This window comes from Fibroporia radiculosa (genome assembly GCF_000313525.1).
Source record: "Fibroporia radiculosa TFFH 294 genomic supercontigs, scaffold1319, whole genome shotgun sequence".
Lineage (NCBI taxonomy): Eukaryota > Fungi > Basidiomycota > Agaricomycetes > Polyporales > Fibroporiaceae > Fibroporia > Fibroporia radiculosa.
The window spans coordinates 1-22,461 of record NW_012133283.1 but is presented as its reverse complement, the minus strand read 5'-3'; the positions used below and the strand labels follow the sequence as shown (position 1 = coordinate 22,461).

Here is a 22,461-nt window from a genome sequence, read left to right as displayed (position 1 = left end):
ACTCCCGGCACCTTTTTCCAGATGCCGAGAGTCTGACGAGAGGAGAGGCCGACCCGTGTCTGACAGCGCTGAGGTCAACAGCGCCGTCAAGCGAAGACCCCTTGGCCAAGGGGTACGCCTTGGGATGCAAGCTCATCGAGAGCTTGCAGAGCAAAGCCTAGGGCGACAGTCTAGTCGCACAGGGGGTATAAGCTTCAGACTAGCTGAAGGAAGAGAGAGAGAACATGGATGTGAAGAAGGGAAACTTCAGACTAGCTGAAGGTCAGGACGAAGAGAGGTAAAGGCTTTGGGTCACGTTTTTATACCCAGTCCTTGGACGGTGTGGCCGGGCGTCATCCGATTCAGACGAGTGCAATGAGGGCTCGACCGTCTCTATGTTAGCGGAGTTTGGCTAGGCCACTCAATACATTGGCTGTATCTGAAACGTACCAAAAGCCGACGGCGCACAGGCAAGCATAATTTGACAAAGGAAGCCAGTGAACATTGCGAGCGCCGAGTGCGCCTTCCGGGAGCCATGTCGGGTGTACTTAAGAGCTCAATAATCCTGATGATTCACAGCGAGCATACCGACAGGCAAAGACCATATATTAGCTGAATACATGTGCAGTGGTATTCCTAGGGAATAGGAATCTTGTGTCTTTATTGTGCGTAGAAGTCAGAGTGAACACTGATTGACTTCGCAGATGCACTGCCACGAACCGATCGACGCCGTAGGAGCACGCGAGCATGTAAAGTCAGCTCGAACGAAATCAGTCTCCGACAAGGCGAGGCTTGAAAATTCGGATTTTCCCTGTCGTCTTCGCAACGGCTTGCAGACGCATTGACCCATGGAAAATGAGCTGGGCAGCAACCGAGGCTCTGAGCCGTTGCCAACGTGGTGAGTGGCGAGAAATGGTGGAGGCACGTCAGAATGGGTTTCATTATGCCAACGAGAAAGCAAAAGATTCAAAGATACGAGACTGTCAGCTTAGATAAATCATACAAGAAAAGGGAAATCCAGATAGGTCGCGCGGAATGTGCAAGGGACACAAGAAAGTCAGGGAGCACGCGAGAAAATAGACGTCGTCAGTGACAGTGCTGGCAAGCAACGTCAGATTCGAAATGCCAGCGCCTCGGAAACAAGCGCCATGATACACGTGATCACGATGTAGTAACTACTATTACTAAGTTAGTAAGTACGATGACTTAGTTACTTTGTAACAAACACCGTGTCCTCCCAATGTCATCTCATTCATCCCTTCCAACAATTACAAGATGTCTATGCAACTTGACCTTTTACCTGGAGATGGTTTTTCTGATGCAGTCCGTACTACATTGAAACCAACCATCGAATGAATACTGCAATGATGGGTGTGAATAAAGTCCAGTATGACGATACGGTCGCATGGCCGGTATTGGCAACAATATGGCACAACGCGGCGGGAAGGCCAAAGAAGACTATGCAAATGTAAGAGAGTGTTTATCCGCGTGCAAAGATGAGTATTCCAGATAAATTCTGCCCGAAGCCTTACGGACGGAAGATTTCTCGACCATATTGAGGTTAAGTATGTGATATACTCTATCGCTTTCATCGTACTAATATTTTTACGATACTCAGAGATGCTGCGCTTAGTACAGGTGAGGCCAGTCAATGTCCTGTTGCCGAGCGGATATAAGTAGAGCACAAAATGAGCTGACTCGGACCTGCGTATCTCAAACTACCTCTCTTTGTTAATCTATCTGCCTTCATAGAAGCGGGTTGGCACGCATTACGTCTCTCCGATTTCAACCATCTGATATCTTATTTACACATCAATCATTTAGGCAGCACGGTTACCGCCATACAGGGGTCAACTCTATGAATACGTCTATGCATCTATTAACAAGTACTGGAGAGAGTCACTATCCACTAAGGTTGTGCCGTTCGTTCACAGTTCTGGAAAGGGAAAGTCGCGCATGGCAGGTGAATTAGCGAAACTGGTGTTCACGCGCCATTTAATCTCCGTGATAGTGCAGAGTCTCAAGGTTCGTGTATTTCACAGAGGGATTGCGCTTGCGATGATAGTCATATTGCAGAACTTGCTTACTCTCCCCCTGACGATGAGGTGCGGGAACACTACATGACATCTCGTCCAAGGGACTCCATGGAGGCCCTATATGTACTATTTTGACTGGTTCGAGCGTGTCTTTTCCGCGACGAGGCGTGTTTTGTCAGAGCTATCGCCGGAGAACGCGTATGCCGATCTGGCTTGACACTGACGGTTGCATCTATTGACCGGTTCGCCTGATGAAACACAGCAGTTTCGACTGTACGAGTCTACGACGAGATGTGATCAGGTATGTACGTCTGCCGCAATGAGCTTCAGGCGAAAATTAACCGTACAAATGATCCGGGAATGTACAGCAGTCTATTATATCCCTAGATGCTTCCTGGAATGAATGCCATGAGGAACTCGTGACGCTGGTCGATGCAATCAACGGCCTTGTTCAGCATGAAGCGGACACAGCATGCAGGGACGTCAATCATGCTGTATTTCCACGAGGCCCATGTGCTTGCCAATGAAAGTGCTCCTACCACCGAAAACGTTGTACGACGTCCTCTGCTCAAGCCCGTAAATTTTTGAAGTTCTGCCTATCTCCGCCATCTTCCTGTCTTCAAAGTTGGACGCTAAGCGCCTCACACCGAGCCAGCCCATGTCCCAGTCCTCTCGTTCCCTGCAAAACTATTTTTTATTTCAACCACCGATCATTGAAGTCCCATTTGATTGTTCTGATCGGCTCCCCCTCAAGGTGGCCAGCTCACTCTTGGTGAGCTGAGTACTGTAGAGTTCATCGTTCAGGTTGGACGGCCGATGCGAGTGTGTTTGCTCATCATGTGTAGCTGGATTTGACCCTGCTAGCAGATATTGGGCCATGCTCAAGGGCACGGACGCACTGTCAGAAGAAGACAGAACTGCGGCTGCTTGGACTCTAATCGGGTTTGCACAAAGGAAGCTGATCTACCGTTACAGACTCCAGGTCGAACTGACCAGAATCCAGAGATTGGCGATCGCTGATGACAGGCTGATGTTCACGTACTCGGCTCGCCGAGAAGCGGGACGAGATCTGGAGGATGAATTGGTGGCCAGCCACATGCGTATGGCGTACTCAATGCAGCGAAACTGCGAGTATATGCGTTCGGGATACCCTTCCGAGCCCCACTTGGCTGAAGCAGCGGCTCAACAGCTGGCCATATCTAGAAAAGGATTCGGGTATCCACTTACTGGAATTCTCCGCGATAATCTTGATGGAGGGCTCATTGATCTTAGAGAGCGTGGAGAAGTGGTCTGGCGGGCGCTGCTCACGATGGCGTACGACTCGGCTGCCGAATCGGAACAACCGAATGTCCCGCCTATAACTACAGCGCAGGCTGCTCGGTTAACGGATTTATGAGACATATGTTCAGAGAGAAATACGCGGAAGAGATCCTGGAAATGGCACCTTGTCATGTCGAAGAGAGTCAGCCATTCCGGGAAGCGTTCAAGGATGGTTGGATCTGATTCACACACTTTGCGCAACACGGCGGAAGCGATACTGTATGCGTTCATGCAGGGATTGGCGTTCATCCGCCGTGACGGGAAAGCTTTAATCGACTGTCTGATGCCCATGCTTCGGGGAGAAGACCTGAAGGAAAGCGCGATGACGGCGATTGTTGTGCGATTCAAGCGACGGGTCAAGGCGGGAACGAGGGCCAGCTACTCCATAAGCTGAAGTTCTTCCCGCAAGACGAGATTGTGCGACCTGTCATCACGTTGGTGATGGAGCTTGGTGTGCAAAACTCGGCAGGTAGGTCGTCTACGAAGAAGGGAGCTGCAACCCGGCGAGAAAGTAGCCCGACTCGCAAGCGGCGCAAGAGGATCCGGGGACACTCGCTGGGAAGGTGCATCGGCCACAGGCGAGAAGACATCCGCAGTCACGTACAGTATCTTCGCCTATTCATGCTCAAAAACAGTCTACAGTGTCATCACTTAGGATGAGCGGAAGACGTATGTGTTGCTTCTCGCTCATGGAGATCTTCTCGCAGAACATGGTCGTCAGATTCAAGACATGCTGAGTGCTGGAACAGTCGCGCGCAGACGGTAGAGAGTGGGAAGAGATAATGATGATGGTCCGTAGCTACGTGTACATTGTGTATATACATATCTGTGTGGATTCCACTTGGGCCCCTGCTCTCGCGCTTTGTCTCCTTCGACGGCCTGTGGCTAAGCCACGCCGAGGCGACGGCTATAGCTGCGGTCGGTACCCTACGCCCGATATTCCAACACTGAGTGCGGTGATGATGATGAAGCCGGTGTGGGCATCAAACGAGGACAGCTGGCACTGGGTCGACGAGGACGAACAGCCCCGTGAAAGAGCAGCCAGGCCCCGGATGGCGGATCGAGTCACGGCCAGCACTGCGCTCGAGCCACTGAGGTTGAGATCATGACGGTGTTGCAGAGTAGACATGAGTTCTTAGTTGAAATGCTAAGTCGATCAGTATGAACTTGATTTCCGTGAAGAGTCTCAGTCCCTGTCTGAGCTATTGGACCCTGTAAAATTCTATTTCTTATAATTACACTCTTATAACAGAGCATACGCAGACAAGCCAAGACACGTAGCTGCAGTGCTTATGATTAAAAGTCACTGTTTAAAAGCATTCCAAGCATCGTTTAAGGAACCAAACACCCCGTTGGCCATCATCCTCTGCTCTAGGGTTGTATTATTCACGTTCAACTGATCGGTGGTAAGCACAGGCTCTGCGCTCAAGAAGAAAACACGCACCTTGTCGGGGTGAAGTTTCGCGATTGCTTTTGTATACCGAATCTTGACTTGATTCGGTGTCACCAGCTCATGCATCCCCACCTTCTGCCATCCCAGCTCCGGCCATAAAACAGTATCGAGGCTGGCGATGAGTGCGCGTATATTTGTCTCTTTTCCATTCTTCCATGCGGCAAGCCTACCGTCGATACTGTCCTTCAGTTCATGCCGCGCCTGGTCCTCCGCCTCCGCTGCTTGGTTCGCCTCCCGTACCCGATTGAGCGCCTCGTTCGATACAACCACGGTCGGCTTAAATGGGCGTGGCTTCGATGCACGAGCCGGTCGAGATGGAGCAGCAGATGGAGCAGAGGGCCCACCGCCGTCTATCGGTGCATTGAGCATCCGCCGACATCGACCCGCACCGCGAACAGCTTCCATGCGTGCCTTGCCTGCCCACTCGGCAGCAGCAACAGCCTCCCAGTCTTGTCGGGCAGCGTCCCACTTTTCCTTCCCTTCATAAGCCTCCGCCCGACGCCACAATGCCTTGACGAGTCCGTCCGCAAGGTCGACACCAGCACCATCTTCCTCCCTCGCCACTTTCGCTTCTCGAGCAGGATGGTATGTTGGGCCAATGAGCGAAACGACTATTGCACAGTCTTCAATTGCACCACTGTGATCACCGGTTTTGATGCGCGCTAGCGCGCGGTTGTTGTATAGCGGGACGAGCAGGAGGTGCGACTCGGGGAGAGCGGCAATGGCAGCAGAATACGACGTCTCCGCTTCGGCGTACCGACCAAGTTTGAACATCTCCGTCCCTGCAGCCTTGTGCTTTGCTGACGCAGCAATGGCAGAGGATGTCGCAGGTACAGTCTTCCTCTGGACGAGTCGGATGGGGGACGGTGCACGAGGCGGCGATGGGGCGAGGGCAGGAGCTGTAGCTGAAATTTGACTGCGTGCGGGCGTCTTCCGCCTGAATGGCGACGTATACACAGCAGGTGGATCGTCAGAAAGCAGATTCCCGGTTTTCGCTCGCTCAGGCGCCTTCTGTCGGGGCTCCAGCTCTGCCTGCTTTGGGCGGCTCCGAGCAATAGGCCGGGATGGCGGGAGCACTTCGCCATCATCATCGTCCCGGAATGCGCCGCCTTCGGCGTCGTGCCCGACTGCATCAGGAATTGCTCCGTCGGGGACGTCTTGCATCCACCTTGGTCGGCCATTCCTGCTTGATCCTTCACCTGTGCGCGAGGTACTGCGTTCTTCGTATACACGCTGTACCTTCTCTTTGCCCTCCTTCCAAAACGCATTCGCGCGAGTGAACATGGTGAGTCCAATCTCGCTCGCTTGAGCGATCAGCTTGTCCGCCTGCTCTTGGAGATTTCGCTGGGTCTCACCAGTAGGCGAGGGTCCGTCCCGAGGTTCGTCCCGGGGCGCCGCCTCGCGTGGTCTGGTAACTGCACTGCGCCGAGTAGAGGGGGCTGAATGAGTACGTGGTCGTTGCGGCGCATCGCGCTCCTCGTCTGACTCGTAGTAATGGTCCCGGGCGCTTTGTTGTCTTTGCCGAGGTCTATCATGAGGTGGAGAAGAACCAGACGCAGCGCCATTAGAAAGGAGCGTTTCTAATGCTGCCTGAACATCTAAACCGGTGTCGGTGGCGGCGAGAGCGACACGAGCTTGCTGTACTGAAAATCCCATCTCTACTATCTGCCCTAGTATATGTGGCGGCGGGGATATAGCACGGTTACGTTGTTCAGAACGCGGAGGCGATGTGCGAGCAGGGCGCCCCTAACAAATCCGATATGATTGGCGCATGAACGAGTAAAATCGAGCAATGAAACATACAGCTGATGGCCTTCGCTCGGGAATAGGTTTGCTGAGCTCGCCCAGGATGTCATCCTCGTCATTCGAATCGTCATCTAGCAATCGATCTTCACGGTCGCCAAAATCGAAATCCCCCGGCGTACCGGAGCGCGCTTTGGGAGGTTCAGGAGATCGACGAGAGGAGGATACTATTGGTTCAGATGTGAGGTCATCAAAATCCAACAATGAGCTAGCCGGCTTTGTCCCAACAGGCTTCCGCGCGGCTGGCTGCGAGACAAAATCTTCCAAACCCCAGTCATCTTGTTCCTCCGTGGAAGGCTTCGCCGTCGTTGCAGAGGCTGTCGATGAACTGAATCCAAAACCCCAGTCGTCATCTTGAGATTGCAGCGCTGAAGAGTTGGTGACCGTGCCCAAACCTCCTAATGAATCGAGTCCTGCCCATGCGGCTGCCTGCTGCTTCGCGGTCGCATGTTGCTGAAGCAGCTGTTCTCTCCTCTCCTTCTCCGCCTGGGCTGTCCGTTCAGCTATCGTCATCTTCGCACCGTTTGCCGAGCTCGATGCGAGTGAACCCGACAAGAGGCCACTGAAAGCATCGCCGCCGGAGCTGACCGATTTCTGCACTTGGCGAGCATTGAGGTTAGATGTGGATCCGTTGAGACCTAGCGACCTGGTCGATTGTATCGGTCCTGCGAAGGGGGTATGCGAGCGGGATGCGGGAGAGGACGTGCCCGCGGATGCCAGCATAGAAAATGCATCGTTCTGGGCAACTCGAGAGGAAGCCATGGCCGGAGTCAACGAGCCGAGCTTTCGAGGTGCCTCCGCAGGTTTAGATACACCAGTCGAGTTCCATAGATCCGCAAACGAGTCACTCATAGTTGCATTAGTTTCGGGTCAGTGTCCAAGAAAAGCAGCCTCGTCAAGAGAGCCCGAATGTAAATCGTGCAAAATACAACACTGAGCCAGCGACCAGGTCAGCCCGCATTCCGGTACAGATGAGTGAATGGCCGTTTAAACGGTCATACCTGAACGAACTTGCAAAAATGTATCAGTCCACCACGATCACAGAATTCGACAAGCCACTCACCAGCCTTGGATAATTGTTTCGATATGCAGAATGCGAGGTGCGCAAGTTAGTTTGTAGTTGGTGCAGAGCCTAGACTAAGACGAATCAGGACGAATCAGGGTTATGTAATCGTTTAGGCGTCTCGGACGCCTTTTGAAATTTGAAGTCGTCTACAAGTAAACTCGGCTGGCAGCCGGCGCTTTCACTTATGCACTAGGACTGCTGATACTCTACCGTAGACTGCTAGCTAACGCTCCTTGAGCTTGTATTGGATAAACATCAAGAAAGAGGGCCCTTTCGGCTGGCTGGAATTTCTAAATGTATGCGCTCTCGCGTTATAGTACCCGACGCGCATCGTACGTGCTGAAAACCTCATGGCGGCGGCATTCATCGACAGTTCGTGAGGAGAAGCCGTACTATATCACAACTCCAATATTCTATCCAAATTCTGGTGAGCCTAGTCCCAATACGCTATTTACTTTGTGATGCATTATGGAGCGGCAGAGGGATACTACCTGTTCGACAAGTATCGGACGAGACGTATAGATGAACAAGCTGTTTTAAGAGACCGCGGGAGCCATACAGCCTGTGTATGATTGTGCACGATGCTGTCTGCATGTTTATAGCGCCGTGTGCAATGTTGGCGGCTCAGTGGCGGCTTGGCGCGAATACTGATTTCCTTTATCCTCAGTACCCCACATTGGTCATCTGCACTCTCTAGTCACTGCGGACATATTTGCACGCTATGCCCGCCTCGAGAATCCCCATAGGCCTGTGTACTTCATGACAGGCACGGACGAACACGGCATGAAGATTCAAAAGGCAGCACAAGCTAGGGACATGGATCCGCTATCGTTTTGCGATGAGCTTAGCGAACATTTTCGTGTGTGTTTGGTCATGCATATGCTATGCATAGAACAAGACATGACGGATTCCACCTGTAGGCTCTTGTGAAAAAGGCTAATATAAGCTCTACGCGCTTCTCTCGGACGTCTGAGCCTCAGCATCGCGAAGCGGTCCAGCACCTGTGGGTAGGTGAGAGGTTTTTGAGTCGGCATATAAATATGAATTGATTTTCCATGACAGCGTAAATTGGATGCGAGAGGTCTGCTGTACAAAGGTCGTCATTCTGGGTGGTATTCCGTTTCCGATGAATGTTTCTATCCCGATCTTCAAGTCAAACGCGTGTCGACTCCTGGTGGTGAAGATTACCATGTCTCTACCGAGACCGGTTCACGGGTCGAGTGGATGGAAGAGGAGAATTACATGTTTCGTCAGTCAGTCTTCCAGGACGTGCTGAGGTCTCACTACGAGAGCGTGAATCCTCGCGCGATATATCCACCGCAACACCACGCGGATATCCTTCAAACACTTTCAGGCCCGGTTCCTCTGGAGGACTTGTCGGTTTCTCGCCCAAGATCCCGACTATCATGGGGTGTCCCCGTGCCTGATGATCCAGAACACACTATCTATGTTTGGATCGACGCCCTGACAGTGTATTTGTCGTCGTCTGGGTATCCGTGGACGAAGGAAGGAGATCTCGGCGTCTCTCGGGGTTGGCCTCCGAATGTACAAGTTATTGGAAAAGATATTCTACGGTGGGCGGTCATGATAAGCATTTTGCTGATTTAACGAAACTGAAGGAGTGCCCTAGCTTTCATGCCATATATCTCCCGATGATGCTGCTGGCGCTGGACCTGCCATTGTCACAGCGACTTCTGTCTCACTCGCATTGGACTGTGAACAGGCACAAGATGTCCAAGTCTGTTGGTAACGTTGCTGATCCAATTGAAGCAATAGATGAGTTTAGCATCGATGTCGTCCGCTGGTATCTTGCGCGGGTGGGTGGTCACTTTAGGGACGATGTAGGTAAGTCAATTGAAACCTGTGATAGACGGCCCGGGCAACTTATTTGCTTTCTGCTTCTGCACAGATTGGTCCCACGAGCAGCTTCAAAAACATGCTAGGGAAATTACGTCACTGCTTGGCAACCTGTTTTCTCGCATCACCTCTGCTAAAATCCGTGCTTGCGTCAAAGGCCACGATAGGGTAGATTCGCAATTCGTGCCAGAAGCTGCTTCCTTGATAGCGTCCACGTCGCTTGCCGTGCCTCTATACTGCGAAAATATGCGCGCCATGCGCGTCGCAGATGCTCTAGACGGTATTGTCGCTGTCTTGCAGGAGGTTCGCTGGCAATCACTTCTATCGTTGAGACATTAGTTACTCACTCGAATCCACTAGGCGAACTTGTTGATGACGCAGACGAAACCTTGGGCGCCAAACACGTCTCTCCAGACTGTTGTGGACGTCTACGCCGCCGTGCTCGAGTGCCTCCGCGTATGTGGGATACTATTGCAGCCGTTCATTCCCTCCAAGGCGGCGTTGCTCTTGGATTCGCTTGGGGTACCGGTAGATGAGCGCTCGCTCCAGTTCGCCCAAGCTGAGGTGCGCTCTCCTGCTGCAGTTCGGCCTGGTGTCATATTGTTCGAGAAGCCCAGCAAGGCCGTTTCGTAGACGATTTCCCCAACGGTTGATAGCCCTGGTCTGCAATGTACTGTACTCACGACTAATATCAATGCTCCCCACTTGGACCATTCGGACTGGAATTACAATTACAACACCGGTCATCTCGCGTTCCTGTCTCGCTTGCTGCCTACCTGATCCGAAAGGCGAAAACAACAAGCCTTTGGGCAGGGGATGGGCGTGAAATGCATCCGTCCTCGCAGAGCGCTCGATTGTCCGTGAGAAGGTGGACCCACAGAAGCCAACAGCAGTCTTTGCCCTTTGTTCTCCATGCCTGTTGCTGCCATTTCTGCCATATTCACAGCCCTTTGTTGTGCTCATATACAGGAACCGGTCGAGGGCGATGCTGCCCCGTTACTCTTTGTCGCAGACGCGACCTAGTCAGTCTCTCCGCATCCTTTACCGACCCCGATGAAGTGGCATTCTGCGCAGCACGACGACCCGCAGGCTCAGCAGCCTGGCTCCTCGTCGACGGCAGGCCCAGCGCGATTTCGCGACCGGGTGAAGAACCTCGCTCGACCGCGCAAGGAGAGGCAGCAGCGTGAGGACATCCCCATGATCCAGGTGCACACCGCTCCTACACCGTCGTCTTCGCATACTGCTCAGGATGAGAACGGCGCCGCGGCTGCGGGCCCATCGACCTCGTCCGAGCCCACACCCAGTGCGTCGTCTTCGGCTTCGTCGGCACCTGCGAATGGCGCCCCCGTCTCCGTCCCTGCCCTGCCCCGCGCCGGGTCCGCATCGACATCGCCCGCTGCGTCCGCGCCCGGCAGCTGGCGTGCCCGCGTCGCCGCACGCGTGCAGGCCGAGAAGCGCGGTGCTACCGTCGATAAGCGGATGGTCGAGTTCCACGGCAAGTTGCTGCGCCGCGCTCGCGCCGTGGGCGGGACGCAGGCGTACAGCGTGGGGCACGGGTGGCGGCGGTACGTGCACTTGGAGGGCGACGTGTACTACTACCACCCTGAGCACCGGCTCGTCACGCCCGACGACGTCGAGAACGGCGAGCAGCGGAAGGCGGTGGAGGACGCTGCGGGCGAGTTTTGGGACGAGCTGGAGCAGGCGGGGATAACGGATTACATTCCGGACGATTACGAGCTGGTCATGTCTGTCGATGAGGAGGGTCCGACGCGCGCGGACCTCGTATGTCGCCGGACGGGCCAGCTGTTCAAATGCAATCCGAGCAAGCCCGGTGAGTACGAGCTTGATGATCGAAAGACCATGGTTTTCATGTTTCTCCAGGTATAATTGAGCAGGTACACACCTACGCCTACTGGGTGCACGTCAACGAGTTCCCCATGCACGCTGGGCCCCTTCCAATCAGCGCAGAGGTCGAGTTCCTCAACGCATTGACCTACGGCGCTAATGGTATGCACCTACTCCCACACACCGTTCCCATTCCCTCTCACATTGCGCCTCTCAGAGGCGATCTTGGGCGACGAAGAAACCACCTTCCCGTACACGGACCAGCAGATGGAACAGTTCATGCGTCTCTATCGCCACCAAAAGAAAGGTAACGCGCGCCACTCACGTCCGGCTCCCTGCTGCCATCTGACTGGCGCACGCGCAGTGTCCTCGAACCCGTACACCTGGCGCGCCCTCACGTATCTCGTCGGTACCACGCTCGCGGAAGTGCAGAACCGGCGCATGGGCAGCGCGCGGAAAGGCACGGCGGGGACGTACGGCTCCGCGTTCGACATGCACCGCGCGCGGCGCGCGGACGCGTCGTCGTGGCAGCTGGCCGCCGCGCAGTATCTGCTCATGGCCGTCCTCCTCGGCGCGCACCGCATGTACTTTGCGCGCCTGCGGAAGACCCGGAACGGCGCGACGGCGTACCTGCTCGACTTCCGCGAGGTGCTCCGCCAGTTCGTCGCGGAGTGGACTGGTGCGTAGTGAGATGCAGGATGTGTGGTGCCGGCTTGCTCACGACCGCGTTGCAGATTCCAATCTCCTGGTGAGTCCGCGCGCCGTGCTGTTCCTGTCCGCGCGACGCTGACGCGCGCCCCTGCGCAGGCAACCGTGTTCGTCGGGTACGTGGTTCTCTCGCCTTCTCACACGCGCCTCGGCTCATCGACCCCACGCGCAGCGGGAACATCGCGTTCCAACAAGTCCCCGTACGTCCTTCTGCCCCGCGTTGATACACGGAGTCGACTGACGCCCCCCCGCACAGGGCATCAGCAACCTCCAGCGCACGGCCTCCCTCGCGTCCGCGATCCTCTCCCTCCTCAGCGTCGCCACCGGCGTGTACCACGTCTGGCAGCACCGCCCCATGGTCAACGCCGACATCACCAACGCCGTACGTCCGCCCCTTTCCTCTCCCTCTTCCGCCTCTGCCCGCCTCCTCCCGCTGCGCGCTGACCACCCCCACGCACACAGGTAAAGTACCTCAACCACGCCGGCTCCTGGGAATCCCGCTTCCGCCTCGCCTCCTCCGGCGCGGGCACCGCGCCCACGAGCACGGACGCGGACCTGCTCCCGACCGCAGCCTTCCTCGCGGTCCCGTTCGCCGCGCTGCTCTGGGCGATGCTCACGTTCACACTCGCGCTCGCCGCGCTCTGCGTGCAGAACTCGGCGGCGCTCCTCGCGCCGCTCGCTGGCGGGGGCGGGGGCGCGACGGTGCCGCTCCTCGCGGGCGTACTGGGCGTGTTTGGCCTCTTGGCGCTCGCAACGTTGGTGTTTTTCCGTCATATTTGGGCGGGGGCGGGCGAGGGCGAGGGCGGGGGCGAAGGTGAGGGTGAGAGCCAGCATGGAGGCAAAGAGGCAGACGGGGCGCCGTCTGTGTCGGTGGCTGCTCCTGCCACAGACGCCAAGGCGAGTCTTCTGAAGCGGAAAGGCGCGAGTGCGGCGGCCACGCTGCGCAAGATGATTGCGGCGTGCTCCTGCAGGCCGCGACAAAAGGCAGGTGACGAGGAACGTGGGCAGGTCGACTGAATCGGATGAATTGTATTTCTTGTATGTCAGCACTTGCTCGGCTTTCGCATTGCCTACACGGCACGCATATTGTACTTTCGATGTCGGACCTAATACATTGCACAGTTGGACTGTAAAGGTATCTCATAAATAACGCGGAAACTACTATCGTTCATTCCTACACTATCCGTCCTTTCTATACTCCGGGGTATCTGCGATTGTCTTCGTCCCTTCTCTTGTCTAGCCAAAATGGGGGCATGTCGATAGCTACAAAATGACAGCGTATGCAAGAACAAAGCGGCGACAACAGTGGGCAAAGAAAATTACTGTCACGTGAAAACAAGAAGTGTCCAGACTTCGGAAAAAAAAACTCAACGAAGCGAATAATGAACGATTAAAGGTGATGTAAGATAGAGGTCTTCAGCTTCCCAAGAATGACCGCTCGGCGATTGCAGTTTATGGCTTGCGCGCGGTGAAGACAAGCTTACACTCCCTCGCGGCGGGGAAAGTGACCTAGCATATCGTCTCAACTTCTGATTATACTCTTCAGGCGCATGGCTGAAACTTACGAATGCATCGCGCATATCCATACTTCGCTCATTTGTCTCCGCCGCATTCGCCGTTATCTTGAAGTTGCTGACCACGGCGGTGACTACGATGCGCAGCACCATATGAGCAAGATTTTGTCCACCGCAGATGCGAGTGCCAACACCAAATGGCATCATATGTTGGGTCATCCTTCCACAGACATTAGGACCACTACATTGCCGAGAAAATTATCTCGTACCTCGTAATTCTGTCTTCCTCTCCATCGACCCCCTCCATCTCGAGCCACCTCTCAGGGAGAAAGGTTTCGGGGCTGGGGAAAACATCAGGGTCACGATGCATGCTCCATGCCTGGGTCGAGACAATCGTGCCAGGAGGCAGAGCATATCCCATAAGATCAAAGGAATCATCAACATTGGGCGGCGTCGTGGATGTGACCACGCGCTCAAGGAGGGAAGGGGCAGCTCCATAGATGCGGAAACCTAGGTGGGGTGTGAATTTGAATGTTGTCCACGATCAGCTACATGCGACGCACCCTCTCTCATAAAGGCATTCAGATAGGGTAGCTTGCTGAGGATGCCAAAGTCGGGGATCACGCGACGGTCAGGCATTGCCTCGTCGAGCTCGGCCTGGAGTCGCTGCATGATGTCCGGACGACGGCTGATTTCCCAGAAGAGGTACGAAAGAGTTGTCGACGATGTGTCAACTCCGGCAACCCTAAAAAAAGCAGGAGTCGAATTAGCTTGATAAAACCAAAAAGACACCGGGCAAGTTCTCCAAGAGATTAGCAGACGTACAAATGGCCCATGCCTTCCGAGATGATGTCTCGGTCTGCCATGCCTTCATGTGTGGCAACGACACGATACTGGAGCATGCGTTGCAGAAGGGGGACCTTTTCGGCTTCAGAGTCGCCACCGACAGGGCCGGCCTGCATCTTTGTGCGCATTTCGTACAGACGACCTGCAACGAACTAGACGACGAGCCGAATAAGAATAAAAATCGGATATCAAGGGCTGAAGTGAACCTGAGCCATGATCGTATCTGAGTCGCAGATCTGACGCCACCGCTCGCTTGGAATGCGGCACACAAGATCCCAAGCCCAAGCCGGGACGGCGCTGCGCTAGATGCACGGACGTCGAAAGGTGTCATAAAATTCACCGCAAGGGAATCAGAGACGGCGAATTGGCCGGCATGGAGCCACGTACCAGGACACCACGCTTGGGAAAGTCGTACACGGCAGTGGCGAGAGGATCTTGGATATTGAGCGCCCAGTTGTCGAGCGAACCCGGACGGGAACCAAAGACGGTCGATCCGATAATGTCGACCATAAGGTGGCGGAATAAGTCGAGGCAATCGACGGATGCCTTTCCAGAGGCGATGAAGAGGGTCTTTAAAAATGTACATAAGAACGAACGCATACATGCTAAGAAATGAATGCCGGGCGTACGTCAACGAGTTTGAGGGTGTAGTCGTGCAGCTCTGGTTGAAAGAGAGCGAGATTTGAAGGAGTGTAATGGGGCGCATAAGCCTTGCGGCGGACTGCGTGCTGTGCGTTCGGAAGGGTGGTCATACTGAGAGGAAAAAAGAAGATGAGTGTGAGTAAGGGAAGCGAGGAAAGATGCTCACGCATGGTCGTTGTTGTTCCTGCAGAAAAAACGGTCATTATGTGTGATGAAGAGCGAGGAAGGAAGGACGATGGCTGACGTGAGGAGGCTCTTGTAGTAAGAACTCTTGTCGAATTTGTGTACGCAGTATACGCTCTTCATGGCGGTGGCGTCGCAGAAGACGACCTTGTTCGGGCCGACACGAACGACGGGACCGTAGCGGTCGAAGAGGGCCTGGACTGTTCTGCACTGCTGAAGGCGGACGACATGGGTGGTGAGCCACAAGTCGGAGACGGCGGCATACCAAGGGCCGGGAAGGGCGGAGAGGGGAGAGAAGAAGAGGCGATGGACGGCAGAAGCAGCGAGGTAGACAAAGAGAGTGGATAGCGCAAGGAGGAGGTAAGTGGAGGGGGAGGCTGTGAGGATAGGGCGAGAAATGACGGAGGGGGACGCGATGGCGAAGATGGATGAGGTCTGGGGGGAAGCCATGCCGGAAGTGGTAGAGACAATGGCTCGGAGATGGAAGTTTGTTGCGGTGCGTTGGTGGTCCGAGGGGAGTCGAGGGTAAACTGTGAGATGTACTGTTCGCAAGATAGCGGGCGGGGGGATATCACCAATTGGTTCTGCGTTGCGCGGTAGGAAGAGAAGGTGGTGGGAGGATGGAAAGGGGCGCGCTGGGGACGACGAGGGGATGGTGAATGATTTTATATGCCCCACGAGTGGCCCGAGCGTAGGAGGGCAGCCGGGGAGGCAGCGGGCCGTCACAGATGTCATCGCGATGTGTGCTGGATAGGGCTCAGCCGTTGCCTGGCCGGGGCGACGTCCGGTTCGTCTCCGGATCGCCGGTGCGCCTGCTGGATTCGTAGGTTGGTGCCCGCTGTCTGAGATTGGTGGCCGAGGCCGAAGCCGAGGCCGCCCGTCATCGGGGCGACGGCGTAGCAACGCTCGCTCCGTGTCCGCGTTGGCACCAAGGGAAACAATCCTGCCCTGTGATCGATCACCCACTTCGTCATTGTGTGTTGTGCGCCGCACGTGCCCGTCTCCGCCTGTGGCTCGTCCCAGAGCCCGCCGTCGTCCCGAATGGGGGGCTGGCCCTTCCGGAATGGCCCGCTGCCTCTCGCATGCCCCGCGCACGAGGCTGGTGTCTCTCCGCTTGACGACCTGCATCCGCACGGCCCGTCTGAGGATACATCGTAGCACCAGCCCCAATGAACAGCAGACACCGACAGATAGACGGGAGACACATGCACGACACCACCCGACGCGCAGGCCACGTCCTCGACATGGCAGATACGCCACTTTGCAGCTCCAAGCATCCCGCTAAGGGCGGACCTGTCCTCCGGGGAACTAGCATTTATCAGCGGAATCCCTCCAATATTGCACGTACCACGCACCCGCAAAGCTAGGACGACAGATACGCCCCGGGTGACCTCAGACGGCCCAACAACATACTTGGGTCCGCCCCAAGATCAATATTCAATCGTCGAAGCAGAAGCACGACCATGCACCTAGGCACGATGCCAATCGAATCAACGCAGCCCCTCTGACCAGGCTATACGAAATCCGCCCAGGTGCTGTGGCGTCGGAATGTCCCCTGGACCATATCCATCGTTCATTGTCAGCACTCATCCGAGAGAGCATCGTCAGCCATGCAACGAGCGCGGCACCTCCGACGGCTGTCCGGATCTCTGGCATCGGATGTCTTCGCCCGCATGTGCGCACATTCTCGACGGGTGCGCCCGCGTCAAACCACCACCAGACGCACCAGCTTCCACGCGGAACCGACAGCCCACAGGACAAGCAGCATTGTCCGCGCATCGGAGCGCAGAGCCCAAGAATACACCAGAGGCGATCCACCTGGCTCGGCAGGACAGTCCACCACCAACAGGCGCACGCTAGGAACTTCGCTGCGCCAGAGTTCGAGATCTGTAGACCAGGCAGATGCACTACGCGTAGTCGGTAGTAGCACCTGGCTCGAGGACGCGCCCCACCGAACACCTGATTGCCCGACGCTCTGTGAAAGAAAGACCGAGCGCACGGTCCGCACGCCGCGCGCGTACTATATCGGAGACATCGTGAAGGTTCACCGTCCACGTCATACAAGCTTTAAATTGAAGGCGAGGGCTAGTCTTCCGCTTGTGTAGGACCTCCGAATCGAGGTTCGTAGTGGGTAGGAATGCACGGATCTTCATCAAGGCCTCGTATATACATGTATCGGCAGTGCTAGTGGAGAGAACACAACTGTAAAGGAGCACATGAACTGTGCGAGCGTCACAGCCTTACCTGAGCGAGGCCGATATCACGTTGAATGTCGATCATGATGCAGATGGGCGCATGAGCGCGTATTTGGGCGGCTTGTACCCAGCCCATGTCGTTCTGGGGCTGGCACAGTGGCAGGATTCTGACTCCCGTGTTCTTTTGGTACATCTCCTAAAGGCTCTCCCTGCGACAGCATACCAAGATACCCAGTGGAGGACTTTTCTTCTACATATTTAGCTTCATACCACTTGGGACTCGGATAGCCAAACCTCTCGCGGCCCGGACAACCTTTCACTGGGTCAGAGGAGCTGAAAATCGCGCTTGGGCACTCCCGGGATATTGGAACGATAATAAATTAGCCAGACCCCTCGCAAAGGAACTGGAAATCGGCCGGCTTGAGCTCTCCCGGAAAGTTCAATATACACGTGGCGGGCGGGGTCTCTTAACATGTCTTCTTTGAAAGAGAGTGAGCATTAGGTGAGTCCCAGTGGATCATTCAGCGCGTCGACCTCATGTCAGGAGCTGCCTTTACCTACCAGGACGACTCCCCGGAAATAGCACGGTTCGCCAGTGGATTGTTCAGTGTGACAACCGCACGTCAGTCTGCCTTTGCTTACCAGAATAATCCTCCAACCACGGTGCGTCTCTTGATACGTGAGGCTGAAAAACATATTCTGCAGCAATGCAAGTCATGTCCGAGTGCACAGTATCCGGATCGCGAGCACGAGGATGTTCTGCTTCATCGCTCATAACCCAAGACTCCAACGCGGCTGCCCTCACAGACCGCCATGATATTCTAGATGCTTGCTGTTACTCTTACTCGCAGATCTCGCTTAGACAACCATCGCTCCCGTAACCGCCAATTCTTATGCCAACGCAGTGAAATTGTTAAAAAAGATTATTATTCAAGGCATCTTGAAGCAAGTCCTAAAAGATGGCTTTCCGGTAGTGATAGAGATGTACTACTAGGAATGGTGAACGCAGGGTCTGTGTAGTCGGTCCTGAATGGAATTGCTATGGCTACGCCTGTGAGGGTAAAGTAGGATAGAGTATCATTCAACCCGATGCAGCTCGTCATGGTGTAGAGTAAGTATATGGCCGAAAAACAATTTGATGCCTTGGGCAGAAGGGAACAACAAATGTCTTGTCCCATCGTCTTGCAAAGAAGGTATGAATGAATGACTTCTCCCGTCATCTTCTCCTGAAAGTAATTTTGAACACTGGCTGGGTGAGCTTGTGTTTGCGGTGTCAAAGCGGCCCAAGCTGTGACCGCCTTGCTATGAGTCTCACTTATGACAGGTCAAGCTCAGCTTCAAAGACATTCTCGCATTCGCGCTCCTGAAGGCGAAAGAGAGTTATGTCTTCGACGCCGATGCGGCTTGCCTTGACCGACAGCTCAGACTGACCATTGCCACACTGCTCGAATTTCCCATGGGTCTAGATTAGGCAAAAACGCGGCCACATGAGCAAACTCAACCCACTAATGGAACGTGAGGTCCCGACCGCGTCGCAATCGAAAATGACATACATGGAGAAATACGCTGAACGCGTGTCCAATCTCACAAGCCAGTTGTACTTTCGTGGACGGGGTCACAAAGGTGTACTTCTTTTCCCCAAGATGTGTATAACCCAGCCACTAGTAGGTAGACATTTGGTCACAATTCATCCAAGGCATACTGAATGCAACGCACCGTGATAGCCAAGGTGATCTTCTTGGAGGAGGTCCCTTCAAGGACACAGGAGTAGGCATCCTCGAGAGTGCTTTCAATCACTCTCTGAGATCCATACCCTATGTCCCGCAGGGGGACACCCAAGCCACGTCCAGTAGAGAAAGGCACACACTCCCTGCATCCCTCCGAATGTTGAAAGTGTGATGGGAGGCGAGACCAGCTGGACGCATTTAAAGCGAGCTCACTGGAGCTCACAGCGGGGAGTGCAGTTGCACAGCAGGGGTGTAGGCTGTAGGAAGCACAGGCCGCAGACGTCAACAATGTCAACAGTTTCTGAGAGGCGGAAACGCACCCTATCCTGGCAGCTCCCAGGGGCGATACTCCAACGGGAGGACCAGAGAGTGACGATTGAATCAGGAAGCGCAAAAGGATTAATCGGGCGGGATGCCCTGAGCGACGGCGGTGTCATCAGGACCGCCAAGTTTAGTAAGAGGAGATCGTTGAACGGGGTGTAAAAGACTTGACTCTGAGGAGACCTCGAATTCATACTCGTATTTATACGGCTGGGACGTTCTCTGACTCATGGAGCAAACAAAGCGACATTGTGGCAGGGTGGGATCCGATCACGATGTGGGCAAGGCCGTGCAGGCCGTTCTTTGAGCCGCAGGTCTGTGGCTGTTGTTCATTGTGACACTAAGCGGCCTCGGCTAGAGCACTTGTGTTAACAAAACAACCAGGACACTGCGGCCGGCGTTGCCATTGTCTTTGGATCAGTCAGTGAATAGACCAACGAGGTGTACACACACAGTGAAAAAGCTTGTGGTGGGCTGAAATCGATTCCTCGCTATGCTATTAAGCGTCTCACAGGGAACTTTGCGTAGACGAGAAGGATAGCCGTCAGGGGCCTTTAGTTATTTCGCAGGTCCAGTTTCTGAGAGTGTCGACATGTTCGGTTGATGAGATCCGGACTGAGAAGCTATCCTGAGGATCTCTGCCTCGTACCCAGCAGCAAATGTCAGATGCCGAGCCAACAATGAGGTGGATTTGATACTCCGGCGGTTGCGTAAGATATATCGCTGAAAGTCGCTGCATACTCCGAAAAGGCGGTTATAATTGGGAACAGGTGAGACGACTGAGTGTTTTATTCAAACTGTCATCAAGGACAGAACCTTTGTAGAGATCGAGGCAATTAGCATCCTCAGTGTGGAAGGTCTCTCTCTCCTCCTTTATTGCACGCTTCAAGTAGATCAAGTCTTCGAGCACAGCCACCGGAGAACGCCTGCGAGAACACGAGCCTGCTTAGGAGTTCGCGAATGTTGACTTTCAGCAAGATGATCCATTTACTTATCCTCCTGACGCCGGAATATCCAGAAACAAAGGTGGACTTGATCTAGCATACGCAACAAATTTGTGAAAGTTTCAGGCCAGATAGTATGCGTAAGCAGATACACAGGACACACCCCTGACTATTTCTTCCATATAGCCTCCAGAACATGTCTTCTCACCGTATTGAAGTTGGGACTGGACGCTTGCCCGACGTTCATTCCGTGCAACCAGTGACTTAAGTAGCAGTAAGATTGATGCTCCAGGACTGTGACTGTGAGTGTGGAGCAGGGTGTCCTTCGCCTGCAACACGCACTCTCGGCCAGACAGGCTGTAGCACGCCGGGACTTGCGCAGTCGAACAACCCACGACACACGACGTCCTGGAATACAATGGAGGTAAAGAACTCCAGCAAAACAGCCGTTTGGGGTTTCTCCCTTGAACATGCGGTCAGAAGGGGCTGTAGAGTTTTGGATGGACGGGCGCCCTGATAGCAGTGTGGTTGTCTTCGAAATAGAGTACAGTGCCATTCTGATCGACTGGAGCGATTGGCATGATGGGGTACTGAAGATGAAGCTAAGTGGCATATGTTTTGTCACTCTAGGACTTACAGCTATTCTCTTGCATTCGAAGGATCAATAAGTCATTCCTCGTACTCGAGCTCTTCTTAGTGGGTCATTTTTGGCTGTCTCCGCTAGAATATTTGAGTGTTACAAAGAGTCTGTGCTTCGCGTATAATGTGATAGAATCGCGTGAAGCGGCGAAGAGAGCGAGTCTGAGACCCGAGGCCTTCTACGGTAGCATGAACAGGGGTTTAGGCAGACCAAGTCCCATACATCAACTCAGGTTGAGATGACAGGAAGCTTTGAATTCATCCCGAGCCGCCTGTGTGTCTCCTGTGTACCGTGCGACAAATGCTCTGTTCACGGTTAGTCATCTCGCCGCCACCCACTCAGTCTTCCTATTGACTCGTCAGACTTCAGTACATTCAGGCTGCACTGGGTATGATCACACCGAGAAAATGGCCGATACTAGTGCCTGGTAACAGACAGACCCTATCACTGACTGCAAGGGGATTGGGTACTTCCGAAATGCTCACGACGTTGACAGCTGTGCTGGAAGGTATGTTACACCTCAATTTTTACAAGCCACTATCCGCCATGGCCTCATCGTTAATGGCTTTTAAGTTTTATTGCAAGGTATCACAGAACGGCAAGTGCAGTTGGTGGTCTTGCAATTATACAAGTGTCCCAAAACTATGCCGTTAAAAATCTAAGGCGACATGTGGCAAATACGAATATAAGAGCCAATACCCACAAGCGTGAAACCTCAGCGATACATCCAGTGTGAATTCACCTTCAAAGTTAGCCACCATAAGCTCTTTTTCCATGCGTGCTTATTGGTCCGTTTGTTGACTCGTTCAATGGCAGTCGCAATGCCGGCCGCAGTGATTTGTTTTAGTCTTGGTTGTTTTGTTGACATAAGTGCTCTAGCCAAGGTGGTTTAGTATCACAATGAACAGCCACAGACCTGTGGCTCAAAGAACGGCTTGCATGGCCTTGCCCGCATCGTGATCGGGCCCAACCCTGCCACACGCTTTGTTCGCTCCATGGGTCCAAGCGCGATCCAGCCGTATAAATACCAGCATGAATCCTCAGTCTCCTCAGTTAAGTTATCTACGCCCCACTCAAGCATCTCCATTGAACCTCAGTAGTCTTGATGACACCGCCACCTCTCAGGGCATCCCGCCCGATGAATCATTTTGCGCTTCCTGACTCAATCGTCACTCTCTGGTACTCACACTGGAGTATCGCCGCTAAAAGCTGCCAGGATAGGGTGCGTTTTCTGCTTCCCGCAAATCGGTCGCATGGTTGACGTTTGCTGCCCTGAAGCCTATGCCGCTTTGTGCGACTGGACTGTCACACTAGGCTCTGCTCTGCAAGCTCTCGATGAGCTTGCATCCCAAGGCGTACCCCTTGGCCAAGGGGTCTTCGCT

General features: G+C 54.2%; 6 protein-coding genes across 6 annotated transcripts in view; 3 read left to right on the top strand and 3 right to left on the bottom strand.

Annotated features, from left to right (window-relative positions):
• Window positions 1-136, bottom strand: part of FIBRA_02504 (uncharacterized protein) — a gene marked incomplete at both ends in the record, with an annotated part of 914 nt that extends 778 nt beyond the window's left edge. Inside the window, one exon of the mRNA XM_012324364.1 lies at window positions 12-136. Coding sequence (XP_012179754.1) covers window positions 12-136 — 125 coding nt within the window. The remainder of the gene's footprint in view (window positions 1-11) is intronic.
• A 2,756-nt stretch (window positions 137-2,892) lies between these two features.
• Window positions 2,893-3,411, top strand: FIBRA_02503 (uncharacterized protein; the record flags this gene model as incomplete). The annotated part of the gene is made up of 1 exon (XM_012324363.1): window positions 2,893-3,411. One exon carries the CDS (start codon window positions 2,893-2,895, stop codon window positions 3,409-3,411), a length of 519 nt encoding a protein of 172 aa, XP_012179753.1.
• A 1,227-nt stretch (window positions 3,412-4,638) lies between these two features.
• FIBRA_02502 (uncharacterized protein) lies at window positions 4,639-7,443 on the bottom strand (the record flags this gene model as incomplete). The annotated part of the gene is made up of 3 exons (XM_012324362.1): window positions 4,639-4,731; window positions 4,780-6,534; window positions 6,592-7,443. The coding sequence occupies 3 exons, from the start codon at window positions 7,441-7,443 to the stop codon at window positions 4,639-4,641; spliced, it is 2,700 nt and encodes an 899-aa protein (XP_012179752.1).
• A 564-nt stretch (window positions 7,444-8,007) lies between these two features.
• On the top strand, window positions 8,008-10,147 carry FIBRA_02501 (uncharacterized protein; the record flags this gene model as incomplete). Its single annotated transcript, XM_012324361.1, has 7 exons — window positions 8,008-8,029; window positions 8,325-8,518; window positions 8,578-8,664; window positions 8,720-9,231; window positions 9,288-9,502; window positions 9,567-9,817; window positions 9,875-10,147. The coding sequence occupies 7 exons, from the start codon at window positions 8,008-8,010 to the stop codon at window positions 10,145-10,147; spliced, it is 1,554 nt and encodes a 517-aa protein (XP_012179751.1).
• Window positions 10,148-10,567: 420 nt separating this feature from the next.
• On the top strand, window positions 10,568-13,084 carry FIBRA_02500 (uncharacterized protein; the record flags this gene model as incomplete). The annotated part of the gene is made up of 9 exons (XM_012324360.1): window positions 10,568-11,345; window positions 11,396-11,521; window positions 11,577-11,666; window positions 11,724-12,038; window positions 12,094-12,107; window positions 12,167-12,183; window positions 12,240-12,267; window positions 12,324-12,449; window positions 12,530-13,084. The coding sequence occupies 9 exons, from the start codon at window positions 10,568-10,570 to the stop codon at window positions 13,082-13,084; spliced, it is 2,049 nt and encodes a 682-aa protein (XP_012179750.1).
• A 435-nt stretch (window positions 13,085-13,519) lies between these two features.
• Window positions 13,520-19,689, bottom strand: FIBRA_02499 (uncharacterized protein; the record flags this gene model as incomplete). The annotated part of the gene is made up of 15 exons (XM_012324359.1): window positions 13,520-13,576; window positions 13,633-13,801; window positions 13,851-14,091; window positions 14,145-14,326; window positions 14,407-14,579; window positions 14,634-14,729; window positions 14,815-14,997; window positions 15,057-15,180; window positions 15,236-16,195; window positions 16,246-16,560; window positions 18,879-18,952; window positions 19,001-19,108; window positions 19,164-19,317; window positions 19,388-19,431; window positions 19,495-19,689. 15 exons carry the CDS (start codon window positions 19,687-19,689, stop codon window positions 13,520-13,522), a joined length of 3,075 nt encoding a protein of 1,024 aa, XP_012179749.1.
• Window positions 19,690-22,461: the final 2,772 nt, after the last annotated feature.